The sequence below is a fragment of the Heterodontus francisci genome, chromosome 20, assembly GCF_036365525.1.
Source record: "Heterodontus francisci isolate sHetFra1 chromosome 20, sHetFra1.hap1, whole genome shotgun sequence".
NCBI classification, from domain to species: Eukaryota; Metazoa; Chordata; class Chondrichthyes; order Heterodontiformes; family Heterodontidae; genus Heterodontus; species Heterodontus francisci.
The window spans coordinates 35,141,244-35,168,806 of NC_090390.1; the positions used below are offsets into that span (position 1 = coordinate 35,141,244).

Consider the following 27,563-nt stretch of genomic DNA (forward strand, 5'->3'; position numbering starts at 1 on the left):
GTGTAGGTCTTCTGATAATTTAATTTAGTTACTACAAACTTTTATTTTCCTCAGTTTCCAGCATTAGACTAAGGTTTTAGGCCTAAAATGGTAGGCATTTAGGGTAAAACTTAGGAATGGTTAAGAAAATAGCTGAAGGGTATGAAACACTTCGTATTTGTTAGAGGAGTTGTCTCAGGTTGAGGTAATTTGCTCAGTGGGTGCCTCAGAAATTAATATTGGGAACCCTAACGTTTTCACAATTGTGTTAGCAACCTCTGGCAAAAGAACCAGAGGGGCAATATGGATACTTTTTTTTTACACAGCAAGTTGTTATGATCTAGATTGCACTGCCTAAATGGGTGGTGGAAGCAGATTCAATAGTAAGTTTCAAAAGAGAATTGGATATGGACTTGAAAAGGGAAGATATGCAGGGCAATGGGAAAAGAGCAGGAGAGTGGGACTAATTAGATAGCTCTTTCAAAGAGCTGGAACAGGCACGATGGACCAAATGTGCTCTTTCTGTGCTGTAAGGTTCTGAATTCAGGATTCTGGATTCAGAAGCTCCGTGTAAGCTGGTTAAATTTGCAGATGATACCAAAGTAAGAGAGACAGTTGAGTCTGAGCAGGCACTTTGGGAATTTCAAAATGAGTTAGACAATTGCCGGAATTTTACGCCCCTCTCTGGAGCGGGCTGGGAGGTGGTGGGGCGGGCATAAAATCAAGTGGGAGACGGGGGCACCGTTCCTGTTGCCTACCCGCTCCTGCTGCTATTTTACCAGCAGTGGGGGGAGGTGACAAATAGCCTGCCCACCCCAGGCCAATTGAGGCCCTGAAGTGGCCAATTAATTGCCACTTAAGGGCCTCCTCCCGCTGCCGCTATCTCACCAGCGGTGGACAGGCACTTCAGCACCTGAGGAGGCCACCCAATAATACAGGGCGGCCTCCTTGCGAGCTGAGGGGTGGGGTCTTCCTAATCGGGCACCCTGTGCCCCATGGAGGGCCCCTTAGCAGCACAGGCTGCCCCTGCTAAACTATCCCCTCGCCCTAGACTCCAACTCCCAGCCCCCTTGTCATGGCCCAACCAATTGTCCCCAGCTAGGCCCGAACCCCACTTAACTTATTGAAGGGCAACGTGCATCATCCTTTTCTGGCTGGGTGCAGTCCCAGCAGTGGCCACCACTCCCTGTGGTGCTACTGGAACTGAGGAGCTGCCAGCCCTCTGATTGGCTGGCAGCTCTTGGAAATGGGACTTCCTGCCTCAAAGGGGTGGAACACCCGACCGAGGCCAATTGTTGCTTGGCAGAGGTGGGCTCTCCCCCGACATTTTAACCAGTGGCCAGGGCTACTGCTTCAATGTAAAATTCCAGCAAATATATTTTATCTGCCATTTTATATTTAATATGGATAATTAGAAAATGCTGCAGAAATGAAGAAAAAATACAATGGCACATGTACATCACGGATGGTGTTAAAGAAGTTGAGAGATCTATGAGTTTTATTTGACATGAAGGTCAACATGTCTGATCACTGTGAAGCAACAAATAAACAAAACTAATAAAATGCAGAACTATGTAGCCTATAGTACAAGTTGGAGGAAGTTATGCTCAAACTACATAGTGCTCTGGTCAGACCATATCTTGAATACAGAGTGTAGCTCTGGTTACCAAGAAAAGACCAAAGCAACTTGGGGTTTTCTGCTTTGAAAGGCAAATGAGGGTGACTGACTCTAGAAGCAGCATAATCAATAGATTTGGAAGACTACTTGAAACTTAACTCATGACAAAAGAACAAGGAGATGCAGGTTCAATCTAGTTGAAGGAAAATTTAGGACTGTCATCTGAAAGATTTTCACAGAAGAGTGATCAATACATAGAAAGAATTTATGAATTTGCAGATACAGTTGTGGAGGCAAAAGTGTTGGAATCATTTGGGAAAAAGTGGATGCTGTGATTGGAGGGCAAGGAATCTGTGGGATTTTTCTAGACAAAGACGCTAAGATAAAGTGAGTAAAGTGTTATTTCTGTACCTATCTTGCTCTTCCATCATGTCACCATACAGTGACAAACTTCGATTACATCAATTGTTGTTAAAGAATCAATTTGACCAAAAGCACTATGCAATTTTTAAACATTTGTGCATTAAATGTATGGTATAAGGTATATTTGAAAAGGGTTTAATACCTTTCCTCTGTTAGAAAAAGATCCAGTTAAAAATCTGCAATACACATATATGGTTATATATGAGAATACTGTGGAACGACCACAGATGTAGGTAAGTAATATAAATTTTTCCAGCATCGCACTACAAGGACTATATTATTAATATATACTAATTCATTTCCCATGGCATTGCAAGCGTGAGTCAAGCTCAAGTAAAGTCTTAAAGTGAAGCTGAGTTGGTATTGTGGGGAGGGGATAAGAAAGGAATTACTGAAGAACACACTTCCCTTGCAAGCCCCACTGCAATTGCAGCCTGCAGCCTTTGGTGGGTTATTTTCCTGCCATATCAGCCACACCTGAAAAGAACGAAGAAAAAAGTGTAATTGCTAATGATAAGTACGATGTATGACTGAAGTACAAATGGCGTTCTGCACAACTGTTTTGATTGATCTGAGATATAGAAAAAAACACTTTAGCTGTGGTCTTGTAACTGCATCTAATTACTTGACCAACAAAATATTTTAACAACAGCAAACAGCAAACTTCAGTACAATTTAACATGGAACTTACAGCACTAGGCTTACAGATTCATCCTTGTCATTTCAGGGTTATGTTTTCTATTTAACCATTTTATTTTTTAATTTGATGTGTCGTTTACTTGTAATGTTCTGTTTGTCATCTACACTCTGACACCTCATTATATTACAGTTAACCAGAAAAAGGGCAGATTTGAAAAAAAAGTTGAAAGTCACCTTTGTTGGAGAAGCTGGATTAGACATGGGCGGTCTCACAAAAGAATGGTTTCTTCTGCTTATTCGACAGATCTTCCAACCTGATTATGGTAAGATTTAAAAATAATAACATTGATAAATGAGTTGACTGAAAGAGTGAATCTGTGGAATGGGTGAGTAATTTCATCCTCCAATTCTCTATCCTACATCATCTCAAGTAAAGGTAACACTCTGTTGTCCTAGATTTAAATTTGTAGCCCTTTACGTTCTCCTGGACCACAATTTGAGGGGCTGCTCCTCAACTTCTGGTTCCATGTCAGTCCTACATTTATAAACTTTGGCCACCGGGTAGGGGGATGGGTGGTGGGTGGTGATCAGGCAAGTTGGAAGACTTCCTCGTGGGTCTGCGCCTGGACTTGGCCAAGGTGGCCATTTACAGGTTAGGTTGGATGCACCCATGTGGGCAGTCGCTTAGGCTGCCTGCCTCTCTTCTGTGGTCTTATCCATGCCCAAGTGGCCCTGGAGAAGTCCATGAGTGCACTTGAGACCTTCCATGACTGGAGCCAATAGTGGACATCGATAACAATATAATTTAATTTTATAGGTTTCTTTTGTTTTTCATTGTTTAGTTCTTTATTAGTTGGAAAAGGGATATTTTTGTTTGCTTTTGCTTTCATGACTCTGGGGTAACCCTATGTGTCCTTAGTGGTTTATTTAGAAAAGGTAAAAGTGGTGTGAAGCTTCCTTTTGATATGTGTCAAGCTGCCCTTTAACAACATTTATGAATTCAGTATTATTGCAGCAGGTGGCAGCCTATTCCACAGATTGGTAACTGTGGGCAGATAAGCCAAATGACATATTGTCAGATAAATTTCAGACATACCTCTTTCTTGCTTAGTTTAGAAGAAACAATTCATTAGGACATTTATAATTCAAATAAATTATGTGAGCTTATATAATTCAAGATGTAATCTTAGAAAATTGTAATGGTATATTTTTCAATTATAGAATCAAAACAAAGAAAAATTTACATTTATATAGCGCCTTTCACGACCTCAGGACGGCTCAAAGCGCTTTACTGCTAATGAAGTACTTCTGAAGCATAGTCACTGTTGTAATGTAGGAAATACAGTAGCCAATTTACACACAGCAAGCTCCCACAAACAAAAATGTGACAATGACCAGGACTTGAACGCAAAATTCAAGGCTAACACTCCAGTGCAGTATTGAGGGAGTGCTGCGCTGTCGGAAGTGCCTTCTTTCAGATGAGATGTCAAACCAAGACCCTGTCTACCCTCGTAGGTGGATGTTAAAAAATCCCATGGCATTATTTCGAAGAAGAGCAGAAGAGTTATCCCCAGTGTCCTAGTTAATATTTTAACCCTCAATCAACATCACAAAGAAACAGATGATCTAGTCATTATCACGTTGTTGTTTGTGGGAGCTTGCTGTACGCAAATTGGCTGCCAGGTTTCCTGCTTTACAACAATGACTACACTTCAAAAGTACATAATTGGCTGTAAAGTGCTTTGCGACATCCTGTGGTTATCAAACACACTATATAAATGCAAGTCTTTCTTTCTTTAGATTTTTTTTGTGATGTTGAATCAGGGATAACTTATTGGTTAGGACACTGGGGATAACTCCCCAAACTTAATGATAAGCGCCAGTTAATCCCAACCTGGAATGCTCCTGCAATCTTGGTCACTCATGCACTAGATTTGTGGCTTTGGAGCGGATATAGGAGAAGGGTACTAGTCACATGACAATAATCACTGTAATTAATTTTTGACTTTCATTTTGAGATAGAGAATCTGAGGTCCAGATTGCAATGTCTATTTTGTGGAACTATACTTAAATAAAATAAAGTTCCTGCTAAGAGCTTAAAATAATGGCAGACAAACAGCAAATACAGAGGAATATGCATTGACTGCAATATTGAGCAGATGAATTATTGATGTCACTTTTTGTGGGCAAATTCAATGAAATCTATGTGGGATTCAGGAAATTCCAAACATACCTATTCCGTACAGGAATATCCATGAAAATAAACTGAACGAGATGGGCTGGAGGGAGGTGTTGTGGTGGAGGTAATTGTCTGTTCGAGGTACACAAGTAGGGTGAGGTTGTTGTCGGAAAAACAAATGAGGCTTTAGGTTCTATTGCTATAAACATTCAGTATAAAACCAAGAGTACTATGCTGAGGACAATAGAAGGCTCTGAAATGTCTGCATTTGAATCATTGTGTTCAGTTTTGGCCTCATACATGATGAAGGATAGCGAGGCTATGAAGAGGAGGGTAAGCAGGATGAAAGCAAATAATAGTAATGAGCATATGCTCCAAGAATTCGGTTGATTTACTCTGGCAAAATGCAGGATTAGAGGGGATATGGTTGAAGTTTTTAAAATGATGAAGGAGCTGGATAGGTTATTTGAAATAGATATGGATGGTAGGATTAGCAATCATGCTTATGAAATCTGTCAACAAGAGTTAGGCTTGGTGCCAGGTAGTATTTCTTTTCACAGTTCTGTAGAAAAAACTGGATCTCAATGTAAGTATAGGGCTGCTACAGTATTTTAAAAAGTGAACTTGACAAGTTCCTGAGAAAAGAGAACATTGCCAGTTATAATTGGTAAGTTGCTACTTAATTGAAATTGTAATGAGTTGTGGCATTTTCCTGGAGTTCGCCTTGATTGAGAGGAATTTCCAAAACCTTTCCTGAATTGACCACAGTTTTTTTCCGACATTTTGCCTGTCACGAGGCAGTGTTGCTAGGGGTGGATGGGTAATGTGCGAGGTTGGATCATTGACTGACAATACGCACAAGCTTATTATACCTGATATTGATGCGTTTATTATTTAGTGTTCCTTTTTCTTATGTTTATAAATGATGAGACTGGGATTCCAGAACAGACAATTGGAATATAAAAAGGGATACGATGGGGGTGTGGAGGAGAACTGGTAGGTAGATCTTTGAAGCCATCATACAGTGTAGAACAGCAATAAAAGTGACAAGATGATCTTGGATGTATAGGCAAAGGATAGGACATAAGCCCCACACTTAATAAGCAATAGTTCATCCCAACCTGAAATGCTCCTGCACTAGATTTCTGGCTTTGGAGAGAATATAGGAGAAGGGTACTAGTCACATGCAGGGAATTAGGTCATCAGCTACAATAGGCTAAGTAAGTTGGGAATGTTTACACGGGAGAAAAGCCACATTGGAAAACTTCACAAAACTGTATTGATAAACTGACCCTAATAAATAAAGTTGCATTATCACAAAGCTCAGAAGACAGAAAGTGAACAAACTTACCTACTTCACACAATGGATGGCGAATGCGTGGAAGAAGCTACCTGATAAAATGGTGGAGGCAGATAGGGTAACAAACTCAAGAAAAAATTGAATGGATCTTTTGGCCAAAAATGTCATTGTGAGCTGTAACAGAGAATGGTATTTCCTAAACATTGGGAGCCTCTGGATGGAAAGCAATGGTCCTTTCTGGTCCTCTACATTTTTTTTCCCGAAGTACAGAAAAAAGATCTATCTAAAACTTAATTTTCAATATCAGTTTAGGCGGTGGTTTTACTTTTACGTAAATACCTTTTTAAATGGCAATCATTTAGCAGATGAATTGGTATATTTATTAACTCATCATGCAATTTCATTACTTATTTAGTTTAATACTTCATTTAATATTGGTGAGCCTATAAGGTCAAATCCCTGTAAGGAAAACCGTTGACCTATTGACAATGTAAAACATTGGGAGAAATAAAATGCAAGACACTATTAGAAGTATAGTGGTAGCAATCTATAGAATGTTCTTCATCTCCGTAGACAAAAAAGGAAAACTGTGAGACGTAGCTCTGCAGGGAATGAATCGATACTTAATTCACTCCACACCTAACCTATTACACATTATTCACATTTTTAAAAAATGATAGGACAATGATCAATAACTCACACATCTGTAAGACAATAGAAAATGTTACTGATTATACTATTTAACGAATGATTGGCAAAATTTTGGCCCTCGTTTACAAAAATATGAATCAACATAGAGGGAAAATTCTTGTACTTAGTACTCATTGAAGTTTTCAAAGCTGCCACCCCTGAAAGTATGAGCTCCAGAGGCATCACACCTGAAGAGTGTTGCACTTCAGGGCACCAACCTCAAAATGTCACATGTCCATGGAGAAAAATTAGTGCCTGGCTGATCAGCTAAGAACAAAGAACAAAGAACAGTACAGCACAGGAACAGGCCATTCAGCCCTGCAAGCCTGCGCCGATCTTGATGCCTGCCTAAACTAACACCTTCTGCACTTCCGGGGCCCATATCCCTCTATTCCCTTCCTATTCATATATTTGTCAAGATGTCTCTTAAACGTTGCTATCGTATCTGCTTCCACCACCTCCCCTGGCAAGTTCCAGGAACTCACCACCCTCTGTGTAAAAAACTTGCTTCGCACATCCCCTCTAAACTTTGCCCCTCGCACCTTAAACCTATGTCTCCTAGTAACTGACTCTTCCACCCTGGGAAAAAGCTTCTGACTATCCACTCTGTCCATGCCGCTCATAACTTTGTAAACCTCTATCATGTCGCCCCTCCACCTCCGTCGTTCCAGTGAAAACAATCCGAGTTTTTCCAACCTCTCCTCATAGCTAATGCCCTCCATACCAGGCAACATCCTGGTAAACCTCCTCTGTACCCTCTCCAAAGCCTCCACGTCCTTCTGGTAGTGTGGCAACCAGAATTGCACGCAATATTATAATTGTGGCCTAACTAAGGTTCTGTACAGCTGCAACATGACTTGCCAATTTTTATACTCTATGCCCCGACCGATGAAGGCAAGCTTGCCGTAGGCCTTCTTGACTACCTTATCCACCTGCGTTGCCACTTTCAGTGACCTGTGGACCTGTACGTCCAGATCTCTCTGTCTGTCAATACTCCTAAGGGTTCTGCCATTTACTGTATACTTCCCACCTGCATTAGACCTTCCAAAATGCATTACCTCACATTTGTCCGGATTAAACTCCATCTGCCATTTCTCCGCCCAAGTCTCCAACCCATCTATATCCTGCTGTATCCTCTGACAATCCTCATCATTATCCGCAACTCCACCAACCTTTGTGTCGTCCACAAACTTACTAATCAGACCAGCTACATTTTCCTCCAAATCATTTATATATACTACAAACAGCAAAGGTCCCAGCACTGATCCCTGCGGAACACCACTAGTCACATCCCTCCATTCAGAAAAACACCCATCCACTGATACCCTCTGTCTTCTATGACCGAGCCAGTTCTGTATCCATCTTGCCAGCTCACCTCTGATCCCGTGTGACTTCACCTTTTGTACCAGTCTGCCATGCGGGACCAATTAATTGCATTGACTTAAATAAATTGATTAAATGTGAACAAAAGTGTCTCAATTCAGTCAGTTAAGTACTAATAGAATGATTTTTTTCCTGAATTGATAAATTTAGCTTTTTACTGCGGGTTGAACGAGGCCTGGTCCTGTAAGTATTAGATTGTTTTGCATATTAAAGTAGTTTGTGCAATGAACAATTCTATGCTAACATGTAAACCTCTCTCACTTGGATACAGTGCTAGGTATGTGAAATTTTCTATGCCCAGTATCCCAGATTTTGAGACCTTATTCTCCCAATATACAAACTGGGTGGTTTTATTTTAATAAAAAAAAGTCAACAGATGAAACTCTCCGCCGAACAAAGGCGGTGGAGGGGTGCCACCACCCGGTAAACGGGACCTGGAACAAGCAGAGATCAGCAGACGCCAGCCTCTCAATCCGGTGCCGGGGAGGAGGGTGGGTGGGGGTGGGGGGGGGTAAGGGGTAAGAACTTGAAAGCAAGTTCTTTTTTGGTTGTACGTGTAATTGCATCAGGCAGTTTTACAATATTTTTACAGGTTCAAAAACTGAAGAGCTTTTATTTTTAACCAGAATGCCAAATTACTAGCTGTCGTGCAACTAGTGCATTAGTTACTTCATACTTGAACTACATAGTTCAATAACTACCTCTTTAACTTCAAACTTCAGCTGGAGATCTGTGAGCTCCTCGTGTGGACTCTCAATATCCACTTTCTGAAGTTCATATAGCGGTGCATCGCCCGCTGCCATTGTTAGTTTACTCGGCAATTTAGCTTCTTCGTTTTCATTAGTCACATAATGTTATAGTTACAGGTCACCTACAGGTGCAGCAACATTGGAGGTTTGAGACTGCACAACATTTCTAATATATAAACATATATATAATAAAACACTAAACAAAAGCTACTTCAGATGTGTCATTTGTAAAGTATGGCAGAACTGCATTTATTTTATTTCTGTATATCTAAGAACTCAAAACAATCATGTAAACTGTCACAAGTTCTTGAGGGGCCTTACAATTATTTAAATTATGAAGGCAGTTCCAAATAAAAATCCTGAAGTTAAACAGTTTTAATTAAGAATGTATTTTGGAAACACTAGGTTCTGTTATAGAGACACTTGGTAAAGAAGGAAAGATGCAAATCAGTTTAGTATTTTATGATTTTTAGGTCTTTGTCATAGAAACCCATAATCTAAACCAATGGACAGTAAATGTAAAAAGCTACTCCCCCATATACATACAGATTTATTTACATAGCTGCAGTATGTCATGGCACCATTTTTAAAAAAGCTACTGGTTGCAGGTAAAGTAAATACTATTTGTTTTCTAAGAACCAATCAAAAAACATAATGTACATTTCGTGGTATGATGCTCTTATCTTCATAAAACACTATATCCGCAGACTTACTGTGAGTAATGACATGGGAGATATACTATTGTTTAAAAGTAAATTATGCCTTTAGGTTAGCTGTGCTCATTCCCCTATTTATATCTATCTATTCTATCTTTCTATCTATTCTCTATAACTCCTTTCCTAACAGCACTGTGGGTGTACCTACACCCCAAGGACTACAGCAGTTCAAGAAGGCAGCTCATCACCACCTTCAAGGTGCCATATAATTGCAAATCTTTCCTTTTTTCTTTTTCCACCTTTCAATTCCATCATGGTTGATCTGTATCCTAAATCCATTTACAGACTTAGTTCCATATCCCTTAAGTCCCCTTACCTAACAAATATCTAACAATCTAGTTTTGAAATTGTCAATTGACCTAGCTCCACCAGTCTTTTCGGGGGAGGAGTGGCGGAATTCCAGATTTCCGCTTCCCTTGTGTGAAGAATTTCTTCCTGACACCAGGCCTGTACAGCCTAGCTCTAATTATAAGGTTATACCTCCTTGTTCTGGACCCCCTCCCCCCCCCCTCCCCCCTCCACCTTAGTGGGAAGGGGACAAGTAATGTTAAAAAGACAAGGCTTAAGGCTTTGTGCCTTAACGCACGGAGCATTCACAATAAAGTGGATGAAATAATCGCGCAAATAGATGTAAACGGGTATGATATAGTCGGATTACTGAGACATGGCTGCAAGGTGACCAGGGATGGGAAATGAACATCCAGGGTTATTTAGTATTTAGGAAGGGCAGACAAAAAACAAAAGGCGGTGGAGTTGTATTGCTGGTTAAAGAGGAAATTAACGCAATAGTGAGGAAAGATATTAGCTCTGACGATGTGGAATCTGTATGGGTGGAGCTGAGAAACACTAAGGGGCAAAAAACTTTAATGGGGCTTGTATATAGACCCCCAAACTGTAGTGGTGATGTTGGGAATGGCATTAAACAGGAAATTAGAGATGCATGAGATAAAGGAACATTGGTAATTATGGGTGATTTTAATCTGCATATAGATTAGGCAAATCAAATTAGTTACAATACCGTAGAGGAGGAATTCTTGGAGTGTATACGGACCAATACGTTGAGGAACCAACTAGAGAACAGGCCATCCTAGACCGGGTATTGTGTAATGAGAGAGGAATAATTGACAGTTTAGTAGTGCGAGACCCCTTGGGGATGAGCAACCATAATATGATAGAATTCTTCATCAAGATGGAGAGTGATGTAGTTGATTCTGAGACAAGGGTCCTGAATCTTAGTAAAGGAAACTACGAAGGTATGAGGTATGAGTTGACCATGATGGATTGGGAAACGTTACTTAAAGGGATGACGGTGGATAGGCAATGGCAAACATTTAAAGAGCGCATGGATGAACTGCAACAATTGTTTATCCCTGTCTGGCGCAAAAGTAAAATGGGAAAGGTAGCCAAACCATGGCTTACAAGGCAAGTTAGAGATAGCATTAGATCCAAGGAAGAGACATAGAAATTTGCCAGGAAAAACAACAGACCTGAGGATTGGGAGCAGTTTAGAATTCAGCAAAGGAGGACCAAAGGATTGATTAAGAAGGGGAAAATAGAGTACGAGAGCAAGCTTGCGGGGAACATAAAAACTGACTGTAAAAATTTCTATCGGTATGTGAAGAGAAAAAGCTTGGTGAAGACAAATGTAGGTCCCTTACAGTCAGAAACAGGGGAATATATTATGGGGAATAAAGAAATGGCTGACCAACTAAATGCATACTTTGGTTCTGTCTTCACAAAAGAGGACACAAATATCATACAAGAAATGTTGGGGAACACAGAGAGAGAGGCACTGAAAGAAATCGGTATTAGTAGAGAAATGGTGTTGGGGAAATTGATGGGATTGAAGGCCGATAAATCCCCAGGGCCCAATGGTATGCATCCCAGAGTACTTAAGGAAGTGACCCTAGAAATAGTGGATGTATTGGTGGTCATCTTCCAAGATTGTATAGACTCTGGAACAGTTCCTACAGATTGGAAGGTAGCTAATGTAATCCCACTATTTAAAAAGGGAGGTAGAGAGAAAGCAGGGAATTATAGACCAGTCAGCCTGACGTCGGTAGTGGGGAAAATTCTAGAGTCCATTATCAAAGATTTTATAGCAGAGCACTAAGAGAACAGTGGTAGAATCGGGCAGAGTCAGCATGGATTTACGAAAAGGAAATCATGCTTGACAAATCTACTAGAACTCTTCGAGGATGTAACTAGTAGAATTGATGAGGGGGAGCCAGTGGATGTGGTTTATTTGGTCTTTCAGAAGGCTTTCGACAAAGTCCCACATAAGACAGTAGCGTGTAAAATTAAAGCATATGGAATTGGAGGTAGTGTATTGCGATGGATAGAAAATTGGTTGGCGGACAGGAAACAAAGAGTAGGGATAAATGAGTCTTTTTCCGAATGGCAGGCAGTGACTAGTGGGGTATCATTGAGATCGGTGCTAGGACCCCAGCTATTCACAATATACATTAATGATTTCGATGACGGAACTAAATGTAATATCTCCAAATGTGCAGATGACACAAAACAGGGTGGGAGGGTGAGTTGTGAGGAGGATGCAGTGAGGCTTCAGGGTGATTTGGACAAGTTGAGTGAGTGGGCTAATGCATGGCAGATGCAATATAATGTGAATAAATGTGAGGTTATCCACTTTGGTAGCAAAAACAGGAAGGCAGATTATTATCTGAAGGGCTATAAACTGAGAGAGGGGAATATGCAACGAGACCTGGGTGTTCTCACACACCTGTCACTGAAGGTAAGCATGCAGGTGTAACAGGCGGTAAAAAAGGCAAATTGTATGTTGGCCTTCGTAGTGAGAGGATTCGAGTACAGGAGCAGGGATGTCTTGCTGCAATTATATAGGGCCTTGGTAAGGCCACACCTGGAATATTGTGTGCAGTTTTGGTCTCCTTATCTGAGGAAGGATGTTCTTGCTATAGAGGGAGTGCAGCGAAGGTTTACCAGACTGATTCCTGGGATGGCGGGTCTGACGTATGAGAAAAGATTGAGTCGGTTAGGATTATATTCGCTGGAGTTCAGAAGAGTGAGGGGGAATCTCATAGAAACCGATAAAATTCTAACAGGACTTGACAGGGTAGCTGCAGGAAGGATGTTCCCAATGGTGGGGGAGTCCAGAACCAGGGGTCATAGTCTAAGGATATGGGGTAAACCTTTCAGGACTGAGATGAGGAGAAATTTCTTCACCCAGAGAGTGGTGAGCCTGTGGAATTTGCTACCACAGAAAGCAGTTGAGGCCAAAACATTGTATGTTTTCAAGAAGGAGTTAGATATAGCTCTTGGGTCTAAAGGGATCAAAGGGTATGGGGCGAAAGTGGGAACAGGCTACTGAGTTGGATGATCAGCCATGATCATAATGAATGGCGGATCAGGCTCGAAGGGCCGAATGGCCTACTCCTGCTCCTATTTTCTATGTTTCTATCAAGAGTGTTCATTTTGAAAAGGACCAGAAAATGGTTCCATGCAATCTTTTGATAGGATTCCACTATACATATAAGCACATATAAGCTACTGTATTATCACAAAAAACCTTGTAAATTGAGCATTCCTGTAATGGATGTGAACATTATTTTTCAACTAGCATGTATTCCCATTGTAATGCTACACTTCTAATGCATCTGTCCATCATTCACCACTTGCAATCTATGATACAGTGCTAATCATTTCAAACAAGAAAGAAAATGATGAAACAATATCTTTCATATACCAAAAATGTATTATGCAAAGTAATAGTTAGCCAGAGTAATTACAGACATTTTGAGATGTTGCTTTGCATTATTCTTATATGAGTGCTAAAAACCACCTCAGGACCATACGCATCTGTAATTCGCTCATCATTTGTACATATACTTTTTAAGAAGTGTCAGAAATGTCAGTGCTTTTTCTTTAACAGGAATGTTTTCATATCAGTGGGATTCACGGTTTTATTGGTTCAGCAGCTTTAAATGTGAAAGCTACTCTGAATTTCGATTAGTCGGAGCTGTATCCTTTGCAGTTTTATGTCAATGCACCTTGCAATCAGTAATAAATGCTACAAGGGAAGTATATTGAATTTGAAATCATATTGTTGTTTTGTAAGAACTTTCGGGATTGCCGGTCTAAGAAAAGGGAGAAATCTCTTATGAACATTAGTTATGAGCACACATGAAATTAGTTAAATAGTTTGAATCCAATCCCAAGTCCACAGCACAAAACTACCCCATATTAAACACAAAGTGGCACAAGTTTGCCAAATTGCCTCTGAGAATCAACAAGAGTAGAGTAAGAAAATATCCTGTCGCAGTCAGAATACAGTATTTAAAATCCTCTGTGGGCCAGGAACTGATTTTAAACTTTGCTCTTACTGAATATAGTTACTGGCTACCTGCCTTGATATTCTCCGAAAATTCCTTTCATCACTACCAAGGTCATCTGTGTGTTCAGTAATATAAACCTATTCTTAAATATCCACATTCTAAACCTTGAAATCAGATTCAAACATGCATAGGGACTCAAGTTGTATTCAGTTGGAAGTACGGGAGCCATGACTCACCAAATCCATATTGTGCAGACATTTGTGAATATTGACATTGTGAAAATTGAGGTCACAAGGGGATTCTGCATTGCACTAGACAATTACAATTTAAAGTAAAATAGGATTCTTTATGTAAATTATTAACTGCTCTGGGTTTTTGTCCCCTGAATTAAGGCAACTTGCTGGAGTTGGAGCTAAATTTAGTTTATATTTCTTGCTTGCCTCTCCTTGATAGTTCCAAACAATCACTCTTGCCAGGTTTATCCTTCTTTTGGAGCAGCAGTTCTTCTCCTTGATTTTAATAATTAGCCTATTTCTGTAGATTGTACTTTGCAAACCTATTTACATGATTTATGGCTCACAATTTGCTGAAAAGTAACAGTGTGTGTAATAGACATATGCCATTATTCAGGTATAAATCAGCCAGCTCTGTTCCAACAAGCTCTGGACCGATAGATCAACGTCTTTTCTGGTCAGCAGTTCCTATTTGTAGTATTGCAAGGTTAGTTGTCATATAGAAGTTCTAGTTTTTCAATGTAATGGCCCAAAATTTGCTGGGAAAATAATGGTGAGTCAAGCATACACTAGTGAGTATATAAAACAAAACAGCAATTTGTGTGGAGAAAGAGACATGCCGTGAGTTATGTGTCACGACAGATTTGATGTCATTAGCTGCTCAAAAACAGAAGTTTGTCTCTAACCTCCCTTTAAATTTTAAGAAATTGCAACATTTGTGCTGTTGAAACTAACTAAACTCACTTCAGGTAGTTAGGGCTAATATTTACCAGCGACTCTTTTAATGGCAAGGTTATGTTCCTGCAATCTCACTTAACCTCTCAAACCCAGAAAGGAAACAATTGAAACTGGAGTTTTCACTACTATAGGTAGTAATTTGTTCCTGGAGAATTTTAAATTTTAAATATGTTTTTTATTTTTTTTCAGAGAAATCCAATTTTTTTTTGGTCGCATTCACTTGCATGTTGTGCTTTTACCTTAATATTTCCATTGTGTAGCTGATGGGTCTAGCTGTTTATAATAGTATCACCTTGGATGTTCGGTTTCCACCCTGCTGCTACAAGAAGCTGCTAAGTCCTCCTGTTGTTCCATGTAATCAGAATGCTACAGTTGGAGTAACAATGTTTACACTTGATGACCTGCGCCAGCTTATGCCAGTGAGTGTCTTTGTCGGATCAAGAGTTCAACATCTTAGTATTGGACCACAGCTTTTAAAGATTATTTCTGTTGTGCAATTTACACTTGTACAATTTTATTTTTATATAAAACATCACACAGTCTAAATCTGTCATTACTTAACTCTATCATTCATTACAATGAGCTGCTTTGAATCATGAGAGTCCTCTGAAAATATATGGAGGATATATTGCCCAGGTAATGCAAGTTTTTTTCCCCATAACTGTAAGTGTCAAAGCCTTGTAGAAGGCAGCACTTGTTATGATCTTTTACATAATTGAAAGGAAACATGATTTCTGCCGTTACAGCTAAGAGATTCTGTAAATTCTACTGCTCAGTTTCTTGGAGTAGAATTTGAAAGGTAACTTTGGATAAGTTCGTTGCATCATTGTCTGCAGTGATAACATAACATTACTTATTATGGAAGATTTTTTTGCAGAAACAATGTTTCATTTAAAGCAGCAATGGCCAAATATTCTGGATGCTACAAACTAATACCTAACAAATGTACTTGCCTGTTTGTGCTTACAACAGTAAACCAGAACCAAATTTTGACCAATTGATCATTTTGCCTTCACCTATAGTTTTTTTTTTAAATGTTGTCCCTTACCCCGACCCCAGCATCCTTCCCTCATCTTCTGAAGTTGTTGACTCCTTGCTTAGGTTCTACATCTTAGGGGCTAGCACCCACTAACACTTTTCTCAAATAGCCAGACTTCCATGTATGAGCATAGACTGTCCATGTTGGCTGGCTATTCATGGCTGTGTGTGATGGTGCCGTTCCTGTCGTTACTTAGTGTTCATTGCATCACTGCATATCAATCAGTAATGAGAATGCTGACTTTTTTTCCTCCATTGGCATGCTCCCTTGACTCAGAATGAACTATGCACAAACTGGAATCAAGCCCAGGATTCCTCTGGCCTGTTCTTTGTTCAGTTGAGATTTTTATCACTGTATCAACAGTATTGATGTTAAAAATGCCATTAACAACTTAAATAAAATTTCAGCTGATAAGTAGACAGAAATTTGATGGGCAGATTCAGTACAAAATTAATGTGCTCAAGTGGCTCCAGGAATGTACTATTAAATGTACAGTAAAAGAAGTTTCATGTTCAACTGCTAGTTAAAACTGATATTTGAATTCATATGCTGAATGAGATTAGCTTGTTAGAACCGTTAGAATATGGACTCCTCACAGGAATGTCTATGTGGAAAAGAACAGAGAACATCTTTTCTCCCTGAAAAGTATCCCTCCAATTGCTGATTATGAAACAGCTCTATAGTTGTCCTAAATTAAGCCATTATACTCCTGGCTAAAGGGCGATGTGACATAAAGCTATACTGGAGTGACAGACAATATTAATGAGTGAACTTTATGAAATAAATTATTAACATTTTAACGTGTCATTTGAAGGACTTAGCTCAAGGACTTACGGAACTTATAAATTATGAAGGGAATATTGAGGAAGATGTTTGTTCCACATTTCAAGTAAGTTTCAAATTTTAGTTTGATTTCAAACATCCTTTTTTATTATTGTGAAGCAAACCTCTAATTAATCAATTGTTGAAATCCTGATGATGTAATATTGTAGATATATTTATTATGCATGAAAAATAATGTTCTATAGAGGGAATAATGCATCCGAGTTTTTATTTACCAGTCTAATATTGTTCTCAGCCTGTACCAATGAATTTCTTACTAATTATATTTATTTGAACTGGATTTGCTGAGCAGAATTTGCTCATTTACGTACTTCAAAATATGCATGGGGAGGAATTGTGGCAGTTTTCATTAGATTGGAGTAGGCTGAGAGATCTAATAAAAGGTGTTCAAAATTGAGTGTTTTCTGATGAAGTAACTAGGGTTGCGTAAATCTAGGAAGAGGTTTAGGATGTTTTCTAAAAAACAGAGGGTTGTTAGGACATGGAATATTCTAGCAAGAACAGTGATGGATGCAGAATCTATACTAGCTTTAAAAAGGGAAATGGATAAATAGTTAAGAAAAATTTAAAGGGAGCAGAGGAGAAGGGCAGGGCAGCTGCCACAGACACAATGTTCCCCCCCCCCCTCCCCACCTACTCTACACACACACCGGCCCACTGTGCTGGAAAATTCTAATGAAAGACGTGAAGGTAAGCACAATTGTCATGATGCCACAATTAATTCTTAAGATGTTTCTGTCATCTTGCTGGAACAATCTAATTCTAAAATAATGCAACACTTTGCAATGGCGATTCTTCTCTCACGAAAAGAAATGATACTTTCTGTAACAACTGTAGAAATATGTGGCTGGATTTTATTTCGGCAGTGGGGGGTCCCCGCAACAGGCTGGGAGGCAGGGGGGTGGGGCAACCCTGCCTCAGCCATTTGTCGGACCCCTGGCCAAAATCAACGATGGGCAGGCAATTAACTGCCATCCTCTTTAAGGGACAAGATCCCATCCCATGAGCTGCTGGCCAATCAGAGGGCTGGCAGCTCAACAATCCAAGCAACGCCACCTGGAGCAGTGGCCACTGCTGGTACTGCAGGAGGGCAGGAGCAACAGCCAGCAAGGAGGCCCCAGAAGACAAATGAGTGGGATCAGGCTTGCTGGGCAAGCCCCAGCGAGAGGAGGTTGGGGGAGGGGGAGCGTGCTCTTTCAGCAAGGATGGTCCTTGTCACCAGGTGGCTCTCAATGAACCACAGGGTGCTTGATCAGGAGCCCCCCACCCCCACAGACCCACAAGCCCACGAGGACGCTGCCAGCTTTTAATAGTGGGCCTTCCCTCATGGCAGAGGGCCCCCCCCCCCCCCCCCCCACCCCACACAGCCACTGGTAAAGGATCAGCAGCGGTGGGAAGAAGCCTTTAAGTGGCCCTTAATTGGCTACTTAAGGGCATCAGTTGGCCTCCTCCAGCCAGGAAGGCCATCCTCGACCTTACCTGCCCCAGTAAATTTCCATGGCATCGGGAAACTCCACCTTCCCTCACCATTTTATGCCCCCACCTCTCAGCCCATCCATCGAGGGCTGATAAAATCCAGCCCATATGCCTTCAAATTAGGCCCTTTGTGCACAAATATCTCATGTGTTTGCGTCAGATTTCTCTGCTGTTGTTACAGAGGCACTGCAATATTTAAAACAAACTGATTACCTTCTCTATTAAAACAGTGGACAAAGAATTCCATGTGAACACGTTCAATATTCAGATCACCTTTCAATCCTGTTCTCCAATGGAAACTGATCACCCATTGCTTTTATCTTATATTAATTTCAGGTATTTCAAGAAGAATTTGGAAACATTAAATCATATAACCTCAAACCAGGTGGTGACAAAATCCCTGTAACCAATCAGAACAGACAAGGCAAGCGAGTGACAGTTCTTCTTCAACAGCTGCACTTTACATTGCTACATGAATGAATGTATTGTTCGCGCACAGACACACTGAAAAGCTGAAAGCATTGGCAAGCTTTTTTTTTCTTTCATGGGATGTGAGTGTCGCTGGCGAGGCCAGCATTTATTGGAGATGGTCATTGCCTGGCACTTGTTTTACTCAAAAGTGTTTTAAAAGTATTTCGCTGATTTATTTTTGCCTTCTGCAAACATTGTAGGAACATTGTCACAATTGTGATTCATTTCTTTCCGTATGAAAATTCTGTTGTCAATGGTATTTGATGAAGCAGGTAGCATGACTTTAAGATTGTGCTTGGCTGTGCAGTTAAATTGCAAATTGATTTTAAAAGAAAGTTAGAAAATAGTCGTTTAGTAGTACAGAACTTTAGTATGGCTGAAAATAGAGACATGCTGTTGAAGCTTTTCATCTTGCACTCATCAGGACAATCTGCAAGAATAACCAATGTCAGGGAAAACAACAATTTAAACTGCTTTAGAAGAGAGTGCTGATTGGTTGGCAAGTGAACTCTGGTTGATAGAGACATTGCCATTGGAGAATGCACCAGTTTACGGTGACTGAACCCTGAACTTCTATCAACATGTCCCTTCTGCTGTTTGCATTGGGCAAGGTATGGGCTGTACCCAACCAGCCCATGCTTGCAAAACTCAAAATACAGTGTCTAACATTAGATGTGATTCCGCGATTGGACAACATTTGCTAAATAATCCTCGGTCTACTAAGAATTACACTGACAACCAATTTAACATTGTCAGTAGGGCTCGTAGTGTGGCACATTTGCACGTACCGGAAGCTACATGTATTCATACACAGTGCCCTGTTCTTTGCAGACAGAAAGAATATGTGCAAACATTGCGCCTGTTTCAGCTAAACAAAATAAGTGACAGCCATTTTCTGATTTATTCCTCAATCAGGGTTAAGCTGCCTAGTTTAAGTTTCAAACAAAGCTTGGCAGTTAACTATCACCGTAAATTGGTGCATTCTCCATAGTAATGCCTCGATCAATCAGAGTTCACTTGCCAACCAATCAGCACTCTCTTCTCATGCAGTATAAATTGTTGTTTTCCCTTACATTGGTCATTCTTGCAGATTGTCCTGATGAGTGCAAGACAAAAATCTTCGATAACATGTCTCTATTTTCAGCAATACTAAAGTTAGAAAAATTCAATCAGATGCCTGTTTGTTAAAAGCTAAGGGAGGAATAAACTAGGCTGTTTACATAATGAATATTTTTGTTTTTCCAGAGTATGTACAGCTCTATATAGATTTTCTTCTCAATAAGTCTATATACAAGCAGTTTGCAGCGTTCTATTATGGGTTTCACAGTGTATGTGCCTCCAATGCTTTAATGGTAAGTGTTTCTTTTCCAAACAGTCAATTGTTAAAGGTACAACATTTTTTACTGCTCAGAATTGACTCAATTCTAGTAAGCAAAAAGACTGGTCTCAAGAGGAAAGTAATCTTAATTGGGGTGTATCTTAACACCTTCCACTGTACGAAGCATAGTATTTCTGTTGAAGCATAAAATGTTTCTTGTTTCTGTCTTGGATCTCATTATTTGACTTCATCTCCAGGTAAACATTTATTATTGCACAGCTGAAATTTGAATGTAGAACATATTTCACAATTTATTTCAAAATGGACCAATTTAATTTTCTGTGAATGTTATTTTTACAGTTAATTTTAAATTTCAGTCCATTTATATTCTTTTAAAGGCAATGTATGTGTAATTAAATGCTTCAGGGAGTTCTAGTTTGATGTCACCACTTATACAATTGCACATGATAAGGAGCCTTCTTCAAAACCATTAAAATGGAAGTTGGAATTCATGAGTTGGGAACAATAAATTTTGGAAAGTTCACACTTGTTTTCTTTCTCATGCTTCTGCTGACTTAAGAAAAATCTGCATTCCTTGTTACTTTCTCTAATCTAAAAGTAACAGTAAAACTATTGCCACATTGCTCATTTACTACAGAGAGTCCAGAAACAATGTGAAATTCCTGCTTTTTACTTTTATCCAAAATATTTAAAAATGGAATAATGCTTGCCACTGCCTTAGCAATGAGTATATATTTTAACTGGTACAGTGTTGCTTTCAACTATTCTCATTTTAATGGACACATCAGAAATTTAATCCACCTTCATTGCTGTCTTTCTTGATATGTTTTGATGTTGCCACTAAGATATGGTGTTAGACCAGAGTAGAGGGAACTTTATTCGGTAGCTGGCAGTGTTGAATGCAGATGATGCCCACCAAAAAATTGGAAAATAACCCATTTCCCTACAGCTGAAAGCCCTCGCTTTCTTTGATGGTTGCAGAAAGAGTCTGAGTATTACCAAGTTGTATTTTGAAATAGAAAACAAGTATGCCTAAATTAAAATGGTTCTTGCTGGGATACTCTAGAAATCTTGTATCTCAGTAATACCCTGAACTTCTGTCATATCCTTTATATAACAAACCATCACATGGCACTCTTTTCGGAGCACTGGTGACCCAAACAGAGGAGGAAACTAGCAGATTCCTGAAATCACAGTCAAAGTTGTAGGCAGCCTTTAACAATCAGAATTAAGGTAGAAAGGTGGAGCTGTTTGTCTGGCAGCATCAAATTGATGGGGATGATGGACAACAGGGAGAGTGTGTATTCCCATCGGCAAGATCCGCACAGAAACTGGCATCAATGTATTAAGTGCAAGGAAATTCCAGCGTGTTGCATCACATAATACTTATGCCACATATTTCATTGCCTGAATACTATATAGTTACATTTTCTAATACAATATTGTAATTAAACTAGGATGGAAACTGATTGTTAGCTTTGCTGATCCTTGCTCTCTGCTTCACAGAAACATCCCAGTAGTCATTAAATTACATTAACTGTCATATAGTTCCTGAGTAGCAATGAAGAATAAGTATACACATCTGAGGTTGTTAGTGCTGCGTGTGGTTATGTTTGTTCTGATACCCCTGCTGCTAAAGTTAGCTCAATTGAGTCATCTGACTGACCTCCTGTAGTTAAAAATATCTCCCCTTCAACTCGTTAAATTAATCTGTATCCTCTATCACTCTTCTAACCTTCATAATACTCTAAGGGAAAAATGTTCTCCTATGTAAAGCATATTTTTAAAGATATTTTACAAAAGTACCATTATACTCCTCCCCAGTTCAAACAATTTTACTCTCTCTTTGGCCTCCTTGTCTCGAGAGACAATGGGTAAGCGCCTGAAGGTGGTCAGTGGTTTGTGAAACAGCGCCTGGAGTGGCTATAAAGGCCAATGCGAGAGTGACAGACTCTTCCACAGTCACTGCAGATAAAATTGGTTGTCGGGACTGTTACACAGTTGGCTCTCTCCTTGCGCTTCTGTCTTTTTTCCTGCCAACTGCTAAGTCTCTTCGACTCGCCACTCTATGGCCCCGCCTTTATGGCTGTCCGCCAGCTCTGGCGATCACTGGCAACTGACTCCCACGACTTGTGATCAATGTCACAGGACTTCATGTCGTGTTTGCAGACGTCTTTAAAGTGGAGACATGGATGGCCGGTGGGTCTGATACCAGTGACGAGCTCGCTTTACAATGTGTCCTTGGGGATCCTGCCATCTTCCATGCGGCTCACATCGCAAGCGTCGCTGGCTCAGTAGGGTGTATATGCTGGGCATGTTTGCCGCCTCGAGGACTTCTGTGTTGGAGATACAGTCCTGCCACCTGATGCCAAGGATTCTCCGGAGGCAGCGAAGATGGAATGAATTGAGACGTCGCTCTTGGCTGACGTACGTTGTCCAGGCCTCGCTGCTGTAGAGCAAGGTACTGAGTACACAGGCGTGATACACTCGGACTTTTGTGTTCCGTGTCAGTGCACCATTTTCCCACACCCTCTTGGCCAGTCTGAACATAGCAGTGGATGCCTTTCCCATGCGCTTGTTGATTTCTGCATCGAGAGACAGGTTACTGGTGATAGTTGAGCCTAGGTAGGTGAACTCTTGAACCACTTTCAGACTGTGGTCACCAATATTGATGGATGGAGCATTTCTGACATTCTATCCCATGATGTTCATTTTCTTGAGGCTGATGGTTAGGCCAAATTCGTTGCAGGCAGCCGCAATCCTGTTGATGAGTCTCTGCAGACATTTTTCTGTGTGGGATGTTACTGCAGCATCGTCAGCAAAGAGGAGTTCCCTGATGAGGACCTTCCGTACTTTGGTCTTCGCTCTTAGACAGGCAAAGTTGAACAACCTGCCATCTGATCTTGTGTGGAGGAAAATTCCTTCTTCTGAAGACTTGAACGCGTGTGAGAGCAGCAGGGAGAAGAAGATCCCAAACAGTGTAGATGCGAGAACACAGCCCTGTTTCACGCCACTCCTTATTCCTGTACTCCAATCCCCTTACAATAAAGGCCAACATGCCATTTGCCTTCCTAAGTGTTTGCTGTGCCTGCATGTTTACTTTCTGCATTCCTTGTACAAGCACACCCAAGTCTCTTTGAACATCGACACTTACAAGTTTCACACGTTTTAAAAAATATTCTGCTTTTCTATTCTTATGACCAAATTAATAACTTCACACTTCCCTACATTATACTCCATCTGCAATCTTGTTGCCCATTCATTTAACCTGTCTATATCTCTTTGCTGTCTCTGTGTGTCCTCCTCACAGCCTACCTTTCCACCTACCTTTGTATCAGCAAACTTAACTACATTACTCTCTATCTCTTCATCTAAGTCATTAATATAGATTGTAAATAGTTGAGGCCCCAACACCGATCCTTGCGGCAGTCCACTATTTACTGCTTCCCAACTTGAAAACACCCTGTTTATGCCCACTTGCTGCTTCCTGTCTGTTAACCAATCCTCTATCCATGCTAATATAATACCTCCAACTCCATGAGCCCTTGACTTACCTATTAACCTTTTGTGTGGCAACTTATCGAATGCCTTTTGGAAATCTAGGGATACTGCATCTACTGGTTCCCCTTCATCTACCCTACTAGTTACATCCTCAAAAAACTCTAATAAATTAGCCAAACAGGATTTCCCTATAGTAAAACCATGTTGACTTGTTCTAATCATACTGTGCATTGTTAAGAATTCCTTAATAATAGATTCCAGCATTTTCCCAACGACTGAAGTTAGGGTAAGGTTCCCTGTTTTCTCTCTCCTTCCTTTCTTGAAAAGCAGTGTAACATTTGCCAAATTCCAATCTGATGGGACTGTTCCCGAATCTAAGGAATTTTCGAAAATCATAGCTAGCGTATCCACCATCTCAGCAGCTATCTCTTTTAGAACCCGAGGGTGTAGGCCATCAGTTCCTGGAGATTTGTCAGGTTTTAGTCCCTTAAGTTTCTCCAATGCTTTTTCTCTGCTGATATGAATGTCCTTAATTTCCTCACTCTTTTTAGCCCCTAGCTTACTGCCTATTTGTGGTATGGAACTTGTGTCTTCTACTGTGAAGACAGACACAAAATATTTGTTCAATGCCTCTGCCATTTCCTCATTCCCCATGATAATTTCTCCTGTCTCTGCTTCTAACAGACCAATATTTACTTGAGCTACTCTCTTCCTTTTGATATACCTATAAAAGTTCTTACAATCTGTTTTTAAATGACTGGCGAGTTTACTCTCATTCTATTTTTTCCTTTTTTTATCAACTTTTTAGTGGCCCTTTGCTGGTTTCTAAAACACTCCCAATCCTCAGACTAGCTACTCTTTTTTGCAACATTGTAAGCCTTTTCTTTTAACTTAATATTGTCCTTAACTTCCTGAGTGAGCCACGGATGGGTCTTGTTGCATTTTTGTTTTTCAAAGGAATGTATTTTTGTTGAACATTTTGAATTATTTCTTTAAAGGTTTCCCATTATTCATTTATACTATACCTTTTAGTCTATTTACCCAATTTACCTTAGCCAGTTCTCCCCTCATACCAATGTAATTGGTTTTGTTTAAGTTTAAGATTTTTGTTTGTGATTGGAGTTTGTCAGTTTCCAACTTAACATGGAATTCAATGGTATATGATCACTGTTTCCCAGTGGATCGTTTACTATGACTTTGTTAATTAACCCTGCTTCATTACACAATACTAATATAGCTTTATCCCTAGTTGGCTCCACAACATATTGCTCCAAGAAACTGTCCCAAAAACGTTCGATAAATTCATCTTTTAGACCACTCCTGCAAATTTCATTGTCCCAGCCTATATGAAGATTAAATTCCCCCACAATTATTACATTGCCTTTGTTACTTGAACTTTACACAAAGAGCAGAACATACCCCGGACCTGTTCAACATTTTGTCGTGCAAAATGGCACCTATGAACTGCTGAAATTTCATAGGCAGCTTCAGTGTTCACCATTAATAGTGCCTTGATATCTCCTTTTCTACTGATTAAACCAGCACAAATGCCAATTCCTTTGCTATCCTGAATGACCTTAATGAAGTATCAGTCAGCCTATCGGTAAATATCTGGATACCAATGACATCAAGGGATAGAGCGTGGGAAAGTGGCATTGAGGTAGGTGATAAGCCATGGTCTAATTGAATGACGGAGCAGGCTCAACGGGCTGAATAGCCTACTCCTGATCTTATGTTCCTATCCATATCCTTGATCATTCCAGTAAGTTAACTCCAATCCTAACTCTTCCACTTTTCCTGCTTCGTCACTGCTATGCTCTACTGGCCACTGAATCATACTTATCGCTTACAGAATACCAAGAAACAAATTACACTTTGTAAATTAGTCTCTTCCTATTTGAATTTTCAGCAGCACCTCACAACCCTGTGACCTCCACCACCTAGAAGGAAGAAGGCAGCAGCTGCATGAGAGCACCATCACCTCAAAATTCCCCTCCTAACACACCATCCTGACTTGGACATAGACCACTGTTCATTTGTTGCTGCGTTCCTACCTAATAGCGTTGTGGGAATACCTTTACACGGATTGGTGAGGTTCAAGAAGAAGGCCCACTGCCTTCTCAAGGACAACTAGGGATGAATATTAAATGCTGGACTTACAAGCGGTCCCTACATCCCGAGAACAAATATATAAAAAAACTAGCTCAGCCAACTGGGACAATGTTTGGAAGTGCTTAACTCCTTTTACTTGGTCCAACTGCTGTTTTCACTCTACTGACCATTCTTTCTATGCCAGTGAAGTAACCAATACTATTCCAGCTGGCATTGAAGGTTTCACTAATGCTGTTCTGTCAAATCAAGTGCTACATTTTAGTTAAATTGTTCTGTTGTCTGTTGTAACAATTCCGCCTAACATGTTGGATCAGTTGAAAGCATCCCTCCCAACTTTATTACTGCTCATAATTTATGAACATCCACTATTGGAGCTGTTAAATGTAGCTTTATTCAATAAGGAGCATTATTTCCCACCTCCCTGCCAATCAGCAGCCATTCCTTTTGATCCCATATTAAAGATGTCTGTTGTGACCTCCCCTCCATCCCTCCCCGCCCCCCCCCCCCCCCCCCCACCCCACCGGCTTCCATCCATTCTTGTATTGGTAGTGAAGTTTGTTCTATTCCAGAAAGCCAGGTGGTGAAGGATAGAACTGGAACTTAATCTTTACACATTTTATAAGCTTTTATTTACAGAGATACACATTGCAAACATGCACCTCCAAACACAACAACCACAGTTTCAGTCTGCTGTTATGTATTGGAGCACAAGTGAATCCCCAGTTAATGCCCACCACCTGAATACAATTAAACACTCAATTAATATAAACTAGCACAGTTGCTAGCTCCTTTAACAAGAAAGATGATTTCTTGCCTCACTTTTCTCCCCAACTCTAATCTCAATCTTGGTGAAGGACCTCTCATTGTTGTTCCACTCAGTTTGACTGACATCAAGCTTCATCCCTATGAGGACTTTTCCTGCTGTTTGGATTCCAATAAAACCCATGATGTTGATGGTATTTCTCCTATTATCCTCGATGTGTGCCCTAAATGTACCTTTTGTTATTTTTTCGTGTGATGTGGGAGTTGCTGGCAAGGCCAGCATTTGTTGCCCATCCCTAATTGTCCTTGAGAAGCTAGTAATGAGCTGCCTTCTTGAACCACTGCAGTCCATGTACACACGCAATGCTGTTAGGGAGGGAGTTCCAGGCTTTTCACCCAGCGACTGTGAAGGAACAGCGATATAGTTCCAAGTCAGGATGGTGCGTGGCTTGGAGGAGAACTTGTAGGTGATGCCCTTGTCCTTCTAGGTTGTCAAGGTTGTGGGTTTGGAAAGTACTGTTAAAGGAGTACAAATTAAAATGTATTTCTCCCTATTTAGTGAGATACCTAGCATTGTTTTTGCTTGCACAAGTAGACAATGTCTGCCTGCACACTTGATGTAGTGAAGCAGAGAATCCGGATAGATGTTCATCTCTTCAGCAGTGATCTTGATCTCTTTCTATCCCCTCTTGCTCTCTCTCTCTCCCTCTCTGTGTCAATCCCCATCCCCTCACTGTGTCCATCACTGACCCCTCTCTCCCCTCTATCTCACTCCAGTCTCAGTGTCCATCTCTCTCTCCTGTCTCTCTCCTTGCTCCTCCCTCTTCCCTCTTTGTCCATCCCTCTCTCCCCCCTCTCTCTCTCCCCTCTCTCTGTGTCCATCTCGCTCCTCTCTCTCTCTCCCCTTTCTCTCTCTCCCCCCCCATTTACCCCTTCTCCCCCTCTCTCCCCTCCTCCCCTCTCTCGCCCCTCTCTCCTCCCCCCTCACTCCCTTTCTCTCCCCTCTCTCTCTCTCCCCCCTCTCTTCCTCCCCCTCCCTTCTCTCCTCTCTCTCTCCCTCCCC

At 40.6% G+C, this 27,563-nt stretch overlaps 1 protein-coding gene and 1 long non-coding RNA gene across 11 annotated transcripts in view; one reads left to right on the forward strand and one right to left on the reverse strand.

Annotated features, from left to right (window-relative positions):
• Nucleotides 1–27,563, forward strand: part of hectd2 (HECT domain containing 2) — a 227,820-nt gene that overhangs the window by 122,414 nt on the left and 77,843 nt on the right. For all 10 annotated transcript variants that reach the window (XR_010977048.1, XR_010977047.1, XR_010977046.1 and 7 more), the window contains 6 exons: nt 2,850–2,982; nt 13,584–13,672; nt 15,218–15,376; nt 16,811–16,885; nt 18,652–18,739; nt 20,032–20,138. Coding sequence is in view for 7 of the 10 variants with exons in the window: in XM_068052587.1 (XP_067908688.1) it covers nt 2,850–2,982; nt 13,584–13,672; nt 15,218–15,376; nt 16,811–16,885; nt 18,652–18,739; nt 20,032–20,138 (651 nt within the window). In the remaining 3 variants the exon portion in view is untranslated. The remainder of the gene's footprint in view (nt 1–2,849; nt 2,983–13,583; nt 13,673–15,217; nt 15,377–16,810; nt 16,886–18,651; nt 18,740–20,031; nt 20,139–27,563) is intronic.
• Nucleotides 1,516–16,144, reverse strand: LOC137380566 (uncharacterized). Its single transcript, XR_010977049.1, has 3 exons — nt 16,006–16,144; nt 2,894–2,973; nt 1,516–2,497 (listed from the first exon to the last, which is right to left on the reverse strand). It is a non-coding gene; the product is annotated as an uncharacterized lncRNA (long non-coding RNA).